The following is a 12,602-nucleotide window of genomic DNA, read 5'->3' on the forward strand; positions in this document are numbered from 1 at the left end:
AGTGCAGCTGTGTTTGAAAACATCTATTGCGCCTGTTTCCTGTGCGAATGACCACTGGCCTTAACCTCCATGGTGATGAAATGCTGGGAAAATCTGGTCATGACCCCGCATAGCTGGACCCTCTTCAGTGTGCAGAGTAGCACCAAAGACCTGCGGATAATGGAATCTCCTTCACCTTACCTACAGTACTACTGGGTTGCCTTGAGAAAAAAATTAAAAAACGCCTACACCGGAATGCTTTTCATCGACTACAGCCTGGCATTTCCCCAAGGCTGTGGAAAAGCTTGACAGCAACAGAGATTCACCTCATCAGAGATGATGACGGAGATAGAACACCTGACAACATGACTATACCCTCTCTCTGAATAATGTTTTGTTTTGTTTTGTCTTTGTTAAATTGTGTGTCCTCTGCATTTAACCTGTCACTTTGTGAGCAGTGGACAGCTATGAAAGGTGCCCGGGGAGCAGTGTATGGGGATGGTACTTTGCTCAAAGGCACTTCAGTTGTACCCTGGCAGTTCAGGTTATGAGTCCATTCCGCACGGCCGCTAGACCCAGAGAGGTTTTCTTTATCTTTGTTTATTACCTAGTATTTACACATTTTATTCGTTTATTGTACGATCTATTACTATATTACTACTAGTTTGATTTGGTTCTGGGATATTTTGTTCTATTCATCCTGCTTACCCTCTTCACTTACCCCACATATATCCAATGCAACTTCTTTCCAGTGCCGTCATATTCCTAATTATTCTACAGTTTACTGCACTTACTATGCATTACACATTACACAGTGCCTTGTGGAATGGGCTCGTTTTCTATTATACTTCAGAATCTATTCATGTCATCCATAATGTTAATGTTAGCACCTAAATCACCGTCAGTGTGGGGTCATTGTTTTGCATCGACTTTTACTCTGTTGCCATTCTACTAATTTATTGCCATGTTACTCTGTATTGTCTTTATATTCAGTATTGTCCTGCAAAAGAATTGTGCTTTATTGCAGAACATTTGCAGCAATAAAACTTGAAATACTATGGACAGTATGTTTTTGTGAGTCAGTTTTATTCTGGGACATCCTCAGGCACTCTCCTGCCTTTGATGGGCTTAACAGCCAGGCGGAAAGAAGCAGAAGGAGCATGAAGCTAAGAATCATGGGCAGCAGGTGATTGGCTTGTGCCAACGAGGACAGAGCGGCACGTTTTTAAGCTGCATTACTCACAATGATTGAATCTGTCATGGGGGTCACCGCTAATCTCTGTTTCCACGGCGTGAAACAAGCACGGCCCCACTGTGGACTATTCCACATTCAGCAGCCGAATGATCGCCGGGCTGTGTTAACATCCCCCGCCCCAACCCCCCGAAAAAATGTTTTATTAACAGCCAACGTCTCCCAGGGATCCTGGTCAGGTGGTTTCCTTAATCTAATGAATTTCTGACTCACACTGTAAAAAGTATATGTGCCGCATGTAAAACCTTGTATCATGTGCGATATCTCCAACTGAGCCAGAACAATAGCATTAAATCAATACCATAAGCGAACGTGCTTTCACCCCTGTCATATTTAAGCTCTCAACTCCTTAAGTGAAGTCATCAAAGCGAAGCACTTATGATTTAGAGACCCACGTTAGGTGGTGCTGTCAGCCCCTGCCATCTAAAATATGTTCGGCAAAAGCCTACCAGGTGCAGGGTTTGACACTTCTTTTATGTATCAAGCTAAAGATGTTTTTTTTGCACCCGCCTTTGTAAGGGTCGTCCCTATTGAGCATCTAAAATGTTCGAAAGTGCAATGCCCTCTAACCCACATGTTTTATCAAATGTGCTGCCCATTTTAGAATGGTGCCTATTCATTGGGTGTATTGATTTGTAATTTCTCTGAGCTTAAGAGAAAAACATGTCGAATTAATACCGTTGGCTTCTCTGATGATGTATTTAGAACTTGCCAAGTGCAGCGGCTTAACAAGACCAGGAGTGGCCAGATATTCGGTTTTCCATCAAGCTCCGCAAGGGAGGTCAGCAACCTCTGGCTTCCTGCCCTTCCTTGATTGAATAGATTGAAGATGTTTCTGGAAGGTCTTGAGAGTCAGCAGAGGCAAAAAAAAAAACAAGTGTGTTCTTTCACTGTGCTCGGAGTCTCACAGAATCAGTGGACTTTTTTTTTTTTTTTCTTGTTTTCTCTGAACATTTGAATGGTGAACCAAATGTGCACAAAAATTATATATTTATATAAATTATATATATATATATATATAAAATCCTTATTTATTTTACAGCAGCCACTTTAACCGAAGACAGCAATGCAAAACTAAAATGTGGACTGCCTGATGGTGGGGGTTGAAAAGCAAGTCATAGAAACTAATAATGGATGCAGTTTTATTTGGGTCAGGACATTATTTTTAGTTGTTTGTTCTGCATGCATTTTAACATTGCATCAGCTAAAAGCAGTGCAAATGTAGCATCCATAAAACTCAGCAAACCTTTAATAGATCACCCTGGACATTTCTTTTTATTTAAGTGTTTCTTATTGTTCTAGCCAGGCTAAACCTCTATGGTCCACAGTGACAGATGCAAAATTTTTCATGCAATCATGGGTTATTTTATTATTTCCAGCAAACAGCATGAATCATATGCATTTTAGGCCTGCCCACTTCTTCGGGGCAGTGGTGGCCTAGCGGGGACAGTGGTGGCCTAGCGGGGACAGTGGTGGCCTAGCGGTTAAGGAATCGGATCCATAATCTGAGAGTTGCCAGTTCGAATCCCGAGCCACCAAGGTGCCACTGAGGTGCCATTGAGCAAAGCACCGTCTGCTCCTCGGGTGCCTGTCATGGCTGCCCACTGCTCACTAAGGGTGATGGTTAAAAGCAGAGGACACATTTCATTGTGTCACCGTGTGCTGTGCTGTGCTGTCCTTTCACTTCACTTCTAAATGTCGCTATAGCTATTCTGGAGGAATTCATTAGTGCCCAGATTTTTTTCATATGCATCATGGACTAACTAACACAACGAAAGATCCAAATGAGAGTCATATGTGCTTCCAATATTCTGCATATAAGCCTCAGCATCTGAAAAGTAATTAACCAAAAAGTTCTTGTTTTAGATCTATATTTAACTTGATCTAGATTTAACTTGCAAATAAATGCAAGGAGATTTGCTGCATGTTAGCTGGCTAATGATAAATGGACAATACTTCCTCTCTTCAGAGACTCCTGAAAACTGTAATGTCAAAATAGTCAAGCTGAAATCCATATTACGTAAGAGAAGAGAGAATAAAGGCCCCACTAGTGTTGTATTTAGAGTGCATTAGAGTATTCCTATTTTTTGTGCTTTTAACATTTTGGTTCAAAATTACTTTGGCATTATACAGTCTAAAGCACACTAAAGATACTTAGAACTTTAAAAAAAAAACTGCCCATTGTTCATTTAATCGGTCAATGATCAAATTGGCTTGAATAAAATTCTTATTATTTGTCACACACAAGAATTTTTCTGTGTGTGATTTATGCATTCTGAGCTGGTCGGACACATCCACCAGCTTGCCGTCACCTGCCCTCTAGTACAGCTTGTACAGCTCCCACTCACTTACCCATCAGGGTCCAGTCTCACACGGTTCGCGTCAGAGACATGGTTCCTCTCGAACCACTGTACTGAAAACAGAATCCTTAGATCTTGTTTCTGGATTTGGGTCCTCGTCATGCCTCCTTCCTCATGACATTAGATTTTCATGCCAAAACTTGGAATTTAACACCACAACAACTTCTAAAACTGAAGCAAAAACGCAGCAAGGGTACAGTGAGTGACTGTTAATCCACCTGCTGTGCCTTCTTTAACTCTTGCTTAAAATCTATTTTAACAGTAAAGTATTGGCTGTTATTTATTTTTAACTAATGTCACATCCGGTACATCTTCAGGCAGGAACAACAAAGAAATGACTGCTTGCTAGTCATCTTGGAGACGAGGAACTAATTTGTCCCCCAAAAGTGTTGTTCCATTAACCATGAATAAAGTTTTCATGGAAGAAACAGAGAGTAGATCTACAGATGTGCTTAAAGACTGAATCATATGAAATAAGATCTTATACACACCTGTTGCTTGTCATGTTCTAATACTTTTGCGCTTATGAAAAACCAAATGGTTTGATGGGAAATGTTTCATGTTTGGAAACATGGAACACAACATGTATGAAATCTTTTATTCTCATACAAAAATTCTTCAGTGTTCCAGTACTTACACAGAAGTTTTTCTTTCATGGTGTTTTTACTAGCAAAGTGCTTTCATGTATCTGTAAAATGGGACGTGGCTGAGCCATGACATTTCTATGCCTTTTTCGTGCATGCAGATTTAACACCTCCGTTTTTGCATGTCTTTGTCAAAAAGCATTGCAACATTTGCCGGCCCTCCCTCCGAGCGAAACGTGTGAGGATCGGGACCGTCTACTCTCTTTGTCTTCCCCAGACGGGAGGCACTGGGGGCGTGACGTCAGAAACAACAGGTTCTGATTGGTCTGTGACAGCTTCCTGTAGGCCAGGTGTATAAAGATCTGTTCACGTGTGGGGGAGACCACTTTCTTTCCCAGCTGTCTTTCCATCAAAACTGGATTTCCCAGTTTTCGAGTCTTTTCTCTCCTTTCATTTTTCTCCTGGATTAGGTGATGTCTCTGAAGCTTGGTTCCGGCTGTACTGTCTTTTTCTATCTTTTCCTCTCTCTGAAACATTGGTACCTTTTTACATACAATATTCACATGTAACTGCACTAATAATTTACTGGTGGGGCAGTGGTGAACTAGCGGTTAAGGAAGCGGCCCTGTAATCAGAAGGTTGCCGGTTCGATTCCCGATCCGCCAAGGTGCTACCGAGGTGCCACTGAGCAAAGCACCGTGCCCACACACTGCTCCCCAGGCGCTTGTCATGGCTGCCCACTGCTCACTCAGGGTGATGGGTTAAATGCAGAGGACAAATTTCACTGTGTGCATCGTGTGCTGTGTTGCTGTGTATCACATGTGACAATCACTTCACTTTAACTTTAAATTAGAAACTGCTCATCCTTTTAACCTCTATTGTGCCATGCCTCTTTCCGCCAGGTAACATCAAGTTGGAGTGGTTTGAATACAGTGCTTTTGTGTGTAGAGAGAGTTTATTACTCTGTTCTCCCCGATTTTTACATGATGTAGTTCATCTTTCTTAAAACGTTAAGGCCCCTACTGTCAGAACGTCCCACAATAAATAATAAATAAAAATACACAAATAAATATATAAACTGTTAATGCTAGTAATAAAGAAGCAAGTAAAGCGAGCCATGTAAATCATATAAGAAATGTTTATAAGGATAGCAGTACTAATTAGCCAGCAGCAGTACAGAAGTGAGTAACAGTACAGCTTGCAATACCCCATGTCACAGATAGGATATCTTGTGCAGTTATCCCAGGAAACACACACACTCACACACACACACACACAAACACTACAAAACAGACAAAATATCCTCTTAATACGTTTTTAAATGACATCCTACTCCATAAATAATGAAATACATTGTCCAATGCACTTAAAAAAAAAGTTTGATCAATTACCTTATAGTTGGATTTGGATTGTGCTTAAATCATTAAATAACTACATTTCAGCTTTTGGTTTTCAGTCGCCTCCTGTATATTCCTGACTATTCATTTAAGTAAGTTGAAATAAGTGTACACATTTAGGACAACCAGGATTTTCTGAAGAATAAGGCAAGGAGCAACTACTTATTTGCCATTACAACGGTTATTTTGTAATTTTGAATGGCAGCTATTTACTCCTTGTTATGTGCAGGGTGGAAGGCTATTTATCTCTGGCAATCAAATGCTCAGTATGGGCCCTGTGAAGTATGAAGTGCACAAAGGCTCTAAAAAGGCAAGTGACAGTCCTATTTGGTGATAATGTAAACATGGCTATTGAAAAGCTTTCTGCTAGGCATGAATACACAAATTGAAATGCTGATGAACAGAGCTCGTTTTCTTTTTTTATATAGTGTAAGTCTGAAGGATCCTCAAGAGGTTGTAGCCCTGAGCAGTGTGTTGGCTTATTCACACACACACTCACACACACCATGGATTGTTTATGCCATCTGTCCCTAATGTTCCTATAATCAACACTGATCCTGAAGACTAGATTGAATTTTGTGCTCACATGGCAACAAGACTAATAAGCCTACTGAAACTTAGCTGTGTGAGATAAATGGATGAATGCTGAGCTTAGGGACAGCCAGGCGTCAAGACTTTGCATACAAAATAAGTGTGAAAAGTATATGGGCACTGTTTTCAAACTAGTGCTACGCATTAACCATGGGGCCTTTTTACTGGTGTGATGCCAAAGGTATGAATTGAAATCTGCATCATGAAGATCAGAAACGAACTACCCTAATCTGTTGGTGTGTAATTGTTTCTGTTGCCAAAAGCATGTCCTTCAATTATGTTTAAAATGGGAGGAGCCAGATGATTGACAGCTTTCATGCACATTACGTCTTAATTCTGGATGATTTAAACCTGCGCATATAAATACATCAAAACATCAGCAAAGACAATGTTTTATGTATTTCATGTAATCCCAATGACTACTTTGACCTTAGACTAGTGTGCATGGTACCAGTTTGAAAATATTGTGTTTCTGTCTACGACTCTGTTACTCAGTCAGTAGCTTCGCCTCAATACTTGAGCTCAATTGAAGACAAGTGCACTGTGGCGTAAAAACAAAAGCACGCTCGTTTCCAGTTAACCCGAGTGTTTCTCCGGTTCAGTTGGGGCTTAATTGATCCATTATAGAACTTGGCCCACGCCTACTGTTCACCGCGGCATCTTGTCTCCATGTGAGAATATAGCTTGCGTAACGGGGGTTTGGGGCTTATTAGAAACGGTGCCACCACATGTGGGAAAATAAATTGAGAATTGAATAAATGACGCTCGCAGCGTCGGGACGTCGGCGTGGTCACCGTGCCCCGCTGACCCGGGGAGTCGATATACATTCAATCACACAATAGCACCCGGGCTTCCTGCTCCGATGGTGGTCCAGTTTACAGGCGTGTCAGCTCTAATGAGGGGACCAGATATCTACAGAGCATGTGGAGCACAATGGAAAACTGTGGCATATGTCATTGATCAAAATGATAAAAAGAAAGAAAAGTAACATTTTGGGCCGCTTTTTAATGGTGCCAAGTGCTGCGTAAGGAGGTCTTAGCCAGAAGTCAGGAACCCAACTCACAAGGGCCAGTTTTGCTCCTTTGAAACAAAACGAGAACAGCATGGAACAGCGCTACTGTCAAAAATCACTCTGCACTGCCAACACTATTTAACATTTCATGCCAATTTTACACGGTGTCAGTCAGCACTGCCACAATAGAGCCACACATCAAATCCAAGTTGATTCTATCTATTTATAATGAAATATGACCACAGGACCATTTTCTGATCATTAAAGTTTACTGTGATGCTTGTCCTAATTTGATTCGGAGCTATAGTTTATTTCTAAAGTTCTGTCTAAATGCTCACACTGCCTTACAATTTAGTACACTAAAAAGCAGCACCCCATAATCAGAACAGGATGCAGACAGTAGTTATTATGAGTAGAAATGGACCATGATGTTAATGTATTGCTACATTTACATTTATGGCATTTATCAGATGCCCTTATCCAGAGCGACTTACAATCAGTAGTTACAGGGACAGTCTCCCCCTGGAGACACTTAGGGTTATGTGTCTTGTTCAGGGACACAATGGTAGTGAGTGGGGTTTAAGCCTGGGTCTTCAGGTTCACAGGTGAGTGTGTTACCCACTAGGCTACTACCACCCTACTACCATGTAGCCATGCAACATTATGCTGTCATTATACAGTAGCAATATCGAAATGTACAAACTATACGAATGAATGAATTCATTAAACAAATTAATGATCAACGTCGGATGTATGTTCCAGTTCAAGGTCTGTCTTACTGAGAATACTTTGAGTCAGGACTACTGTTCCCACACAAAGCATTGGTAACATATTGTAGCGTTGGAAGCCAATAGGGCAGGCCTGATTTGCATAAGGGCTGCCTCTGGGGTTAGTGAGGCAAGGTTTACCCACCATTAGGGTGAGTGTTGGGGGATTTAGTGGGCTGTTGCCTGGTAGACGGGAGTAAATAGAGCAGGCACGGGGAGTTTTATGGTATTGGGTGAATGACTCCACTGTTGTTAACCTCTTGAGCTGGTACCCGGTTTTAAATGGGAAGTTAGTAAAAGTGTCCTCCGAGCTACTCTGCTTGTCAAATGACTCTTCTCTCCCCATCTCTGTGCCTATTGCTACAATATAAATATTTTAAAGAGACTAACCAGTCAACATGTAGCCAGAACCCAATGCTGAGGACAAATGCAGTTATAGCTACAGTAATAGTCAAATATATTGTATCAAAATATCACATCAATCTTTCACCCTACAGGAACTTTCAATATTTGCAGCTCAGATAGCATTTCACCTAGCTAAAGCTAACTAGCAAGCGGCCATTGTGTGTTTCTCTCTACTGTATATTTTTGAACTTTTAATTTTTTCATGAAGAGCAACATTACAACAGAGATCTGGATAAGTAATGGTAGGTTCATAATGTTCTTATCATTTGAGTGATGCTGTGTAATTACAGAATGCTTGATGGTGGATTGAATGAATGTGCCGGGAAACATACCTTGTGGCGGAATCTGACGAGGGGTCGGCTGGGTAGCGGCGGGAACTCATCTCGACTCGAGTGGCCCTCGGCCCTGAGCGCCGCCACGGCCAGCGCCGCCACGGCCAGCCACCACGCCGAGCCTCTCATCGGCCTTGGCCTGTCAGAAAGAAAATGGAGAGGCGCGTGAGCGGTAAGTGTTTTCTGTCCCACTGCAGAGGGACTCGGCGTGGTCACCCGGAGACGATACATCAGGCGTGGGACTAATTACTGGAGACAATGGGAACTGTCAGTCTGCAGAGGGTTTAAACTAATGCTATCAGTATGAGACCAACACTCTCCATGGAGATTAAATCTTCCTCAAATCAATTAAAGAAGGATGGGCGTTGTGAAGAAAAGAGAGATAAAACACGATGAGTCGATTTATTAAGATAATTACTGCCATGATTTAGCATTCATTACATTGTGCCATCCAGTGCAATAACAAAGCCTAATCTGTGCCAGATCTCCTCTCGACCGGAACATCTTGATTAAAAAAAGTGCCATTTTTTCATACATGAATTACAGCTGAAAGCTTCAATCATTCATGAGCCCAAAATGATTCATGAGTGAAGGCGGAGGGCTTTTTTGGCGGCTCTCTTGATCTGAATTTTGTTGCATATTCCCCCTCTCTCCACCCCTGGTATTAAATCGGCACTCTCACTAGCTAGGAGCGGGTTATGTAGAGTAGCGTGCTGTTATTAAATTCCTCATCTGCGAGGGGCTCCTGCTTTCTGCCTTTGCTCTTCCCCCGTGTGTCGTAATGAGCGGCGCAAGAAAGAAATCAGACTCACACACAGGCAGCATCCTGTAGTGCATCTCTTTTAGCAGCAAAAGACCCGGCTAGAGGACGTCCAGGCGCACGCTGCGATGGCTCAGTTTGAGCAAACATCAAGCGGCATCCTGCTAAATGTCGCATGACGCAGAGGAAAACTTGATGTTTGGTGGGGAAAAAGTGCAGTGCAGAAATTCTAATCCGTTAAGAAATACTGTAATTAAATTACAGATACTTACTGACAGATTCATGATTACAATCTTAATATTGTATACAAAACCTTGCCAATTTGTTTAATAATGGTGGTGTAGTGGAATTCTGGGAGTGACATTTGTTTCGGCCAATCGGCACGTATCTGCTCTCGTAGGCTGGAAGGGATTTTGTGATTTTCAAAAAAATGTAAAAATATGACAACCATTGATGATACCTGCTACTTGACATTAGCACATTCATCTTCTATGAACAACATTTTTTAATCTTCTGGAATAGCTAACGTGTCCAAGTGCTTGTCAAACAGAAGGCATTGTTCGGATTTTGTATAAAAATCATCTTTGAGTTTAAGAAATTTACATTTCATGCAAAGACTAGTCGGTTGTAATAGCATACAGTATAAAACGTTCCTGAACTTTTTGTTTTTTTCTTTTTCTTTCATTTTATCGACATGGTGGAAATTATGGAAATTAACTTCTGCATTTCTGTGTACCTTGGGATAGTGGCAGAACCAGACAACAGCGCATTTAACATGATTGACAAGAAGCTAGATTATGATCTTGAGGCAGGACAACCTCTGTGGACTACATTAACTCACTATCACGTCCTGAGGTGTACCGTAATTATGCTAACTTCAGATAAAACTTTGGTTATGTTGATATATATTTTATTATATTCTAAAGCCTTACTCTAACTACCTACTGTAAAAACATGCCACCAAACATTTTGAAGGATCCCGAAATCCTGGAACCTCAGTGGAATCCTGGCAATGACAAATTCCTAGCACTACACAATTCTGACCCGTAACACCCGAATGACGTTGCTGAAGAAGAACTGTATCACCTTATAGCATCGTCTCTCGTGTGTCATTACACGAATAGGCAATTAGGTTGGTGAGTACAGTACAGAATACAGTATAACACTGTGAAGGACGCGCTGTTCTATATGTGTCTGGTAACCCAGTATCAGCAGAAGGTGGTGTAAAAAGAAGAAGTCTTCTGAATTAAAAGCTGAATCATCTCTCAAGGTAGAAAAACCTTTGAATTAGGATTTATTTGGTCTCCTTATTTATTTCGGGTTCACAGGCTAAGCACTCCATTTCTCTCCTGCAAATGCATTTGATGGTTATCAAGGATCCATTCCTTGACAGTCACATTTTTCGGAACATTCACTTGAAGCTCAGTCAGTGTGGTGGAAGATGAGCGGCAGGCTTTGAAGCAGACCTGTATCCCAGTGCACTTTGAATTCAATCAGGCCATGCATGAATGACAGATTTCAGATCTTCTCCGGGTGGGTGAAGTTGCCGGCATGAGGGGGGGGGGGGGCGAGTCGGTAGAAGATTGAAATCCAAAGTCCCCGCCCCCCCAAAAGGGACAGTCATCACAACTTCAGCTCGTGCCCATAAATCCCAGGAGGGCCGCCTAAAGCTTTGGCTTTGACTTTCAAATGAGGATACCTATTGCTCTGTACGCACACAATGCATCATGGAGGTGACAGGCCCACAGCTGGTCGCCTCCGTGGATGATGGTCCTGCATGACAAGAGCGAATTGCGCAGACTGGAGGCCGGATCCGTTCTCGCTCACTTATCACAGAGCGGCAACGTTTCGGTGCGCTGGCAGATGCTGTACTACAGAGTCCCAGGCTGTTGCGCCATCCATCACGATGGTGGATTTTAAATGTGGCCAGACAGCTGAGAGAAGGAGCGTGCATTTCCTTGCCCTGTGGGCCAGAGGAAGGGCTTTTAAAATTTGTATGACCTATATCATAGAATAAGGATTTCGTTTTTTGTTTTACACAGTTTTGCACTTTTTTTTTGTGTGATGTGATGACTTGATGCTGAATCATTAGACTAATTAGAGATGGTCATTCCTGGACATCTTCTGGCACAACACAGCTGCATTACTCTAACATTAACATTTGACCTCTACGTGACCCCAAAACTCAACAGACAGCCACTAGCTAACAATATCCAGGGTCTATAGGGTTGCCTCATTAAAATTGTCATTGTGACATTGTCATCACATGTTAACTTGACCAGGGTTGCCAGGTTGGGCAGTTGTGTATTGCTCTTTCGGCAGTTAAATACTTTTTGGTATATTTGGCTCCTCCCAGGAGAATACAATACTCCTCCCATTTTATGAAAACATCATTAAAGAGAGAGTTCTGGGTGACAGAAATCATTTTAGAGCTTTGAAAATATGGTTCTAGTTCCATCTTTACATTGCACTGTATAGTATTCTTTTGTCAAACATCAAGCATTATGAGACTGTCATTGCTCTATTGTTTTGTAATCTGCCTCCAGCCACTAAGGAAGCTAACCTGTAATTGGAAGGTTGTGGGTTCAAATCCCAACCCACCAAGGTACCACTGATTTCCCCTTGATCAAGATTCCGTCCACACGCTGCTCCCCCGGGCACCTGTCATGGCTGCCCACTAGCTGCAAAATTTCGTTGTGGGTTATCAAAAGCCCGTAAGAGGCTCATCAAAAGCCTGTAAATGGGTGTCGGTTTTCTTTTTTTTTTTTTTTTTAAACTGGGTCTTTGTGGATAAACTATAATCTAGCAGGAAAATATTGACGAGGAGTAAAGAACTTCAGTGCAGTCAACTGTGGACCAGTGGATTGAGATTTGTGGGCCTGTTGGGATGATGTCAGCCTTAGTATTCTAACTGGTGTTTGGAATTAATTGCCTCATTTGCATGCGTAACCAGTCCCACATTTTCCCAAAAAATTGTGTCTTCCATTGTGAGGAACATATTGATGAACACAATCAATGCAGAACCTCAAACATTGCAAATCATTATAAAAAGTGGTAAATTAAAAGGGAGGGCCTTGTTTTAAATGTTATAAAGCTATGCGAGAATCGTAATCAAGCAAGAAAGAAAGATCACAGCTGATGTTTAATCAGTAGCATCATTAAT

The 12,602-nt window shown here is 41.7% G+C and overlaps 1 protein-coding gene across 3 annotated transcripts in view; it reads right to left on the reverse strand.

The window, feature by feature from the left end:
• fstl5 (follistatin-like 5) overlaps positions 1–12,602 on the reverse strand; it is a 128,651-nt gene that overhangs the window by 102,542 nt on the left and 13,507 nt on the right. For all 3 annotated transcript variants that reach the window (XM_028959720.1, XM_028959721.1, XM_028959718.1), the window contains exon 2: positions 8,680–8,818. In XM_028959720.1, the coding sequence (XP_028815553.1) occupies positions 8,680–8,818 (139 nt within the window). The remainder of the gene's footprint in view (positions 1–8,679; positions 8,819–12,602) is intronic.

This window comes from Denticeps clupeoides, chromosome 18 (genome assembly GCF_900700375.1).
Source record: "Denticeps clupeoides chromosome 18, fDenClu1.1, whole genome shotgun sequence".
NCBI lineage: Eukaryota > Metazoa > Chordata > Actinopteri > Clupeiformes > Denticipitidae > Denticeps > Denticeps clupeoides.